Source organism: Mandrillus leucophaeus, unplaced genomic scaffold (assembly GCF_000951045.1).
Source record: "Mandrillus leucophaeus isolate KB7577 unplaced genomic scaffold, Mleu.le_1.0 Scaffold374, whole genome shotgun sequence".
Taxonomy (NCBI): domain Eukaryota; kingdom Metazoa; phylum Chordata; class Mammalia; order Primates; family Cercopithecidae; genus Mandrillus; species Mandrillus leucophaeus.
The window spans coordinates 1,553,551-1,554,269 of NW_012103965.1; the positions used below are offsets into that span (position 1 = coordinate 1,553,551).

A 719-nucleotide genomic window follows, 5' to 3' on the forward strand; every position below is an offset into this window, starting at 1 on the left:
TGGGAGGCTGAGACGGGCGGATCACAAGGTCAGGAGATCGAGACCATCCTGGCTAACACGGTGAAACCCCGTCTCTACTAAAAAATACAAAAAACCTAGCTGGGCGAGGTGGCAGGCGCCTGTAGTCCCAGCTACTCGGGAGGCTGAGGAAGGAGAATGGCGTAAACCCGGGAGGCGGAGCTTGCAGTGAGCAGAGAACCAGCCACTGCACTCCAGCCTGGGCGACAGAGCAAGACTCCGTCTCAAAAAAAAAAAAAAGATCCCTCCCTAACCCTACTGGGTAAACCAGAGGCCTACACGTCCCAACCAATTGCAGGTTTGGATTATTTACTTTGTTATAACTGGGAATCTTCCAGAGCCCTTTATCTTTCTAAAAAGTGCTTCTAATTATTTCAGCATCACTAAATCTTCTCTTAGTCCCATTTCCAAATGCAGTGCTGCGTTTCTAGCAAGCTCCCAGCTGATGCTGATGCTCCATGAACCACACTGTGAGAACCAAGGCTCTAGATGAGTCAGGAACAGGAGGTGGTTAAAGTTCGGCTTAGGGCCTGGAGTGGTGGCTCACACCTGTAATCTCAGCACTTTGGGAAGCCGAGGCAGGTGGATCACCTGAGGTCAGGAGTTCAAGGCCAGCCTGGCCAACATGGCGAAACCCTGTCTCTACTAAAAATACGAAAATTATTTGGGTGTAGTGGCAGGCGCCTGTAGTCCCAGCTACT

At 50.8% G+C, this 719-nt stretch overlaps 1 protein-coding gene across 4 annotated transcripts in view; it reads right to left on the bottom strand.

The window, feature by feature from the left end:
* The window catches only part of ZNHIT3 (zinc finger, HIT-type containing 3), a 13,846-nt gene that overhangs the window by 5,021 nt on the left and 8,106 nt on the right, over positions 1–719 (bottom strand). Inside the window, exon 5 of one of the 4 annotated variants that reach the window (XM_011990228.1) lies at positions 207–241. The exons of the other annotated variants lie outside the window; for them this stretch is intronic. Within the exon in view, the coding sequence (XP_011845618.1) occupies positions 207–241 (35 nt within the window). The remainder of the gene's footprint in view (positions 1–206; positions 242–719) is intronic. 4 annotated transcript variants of the gene reach the window in all.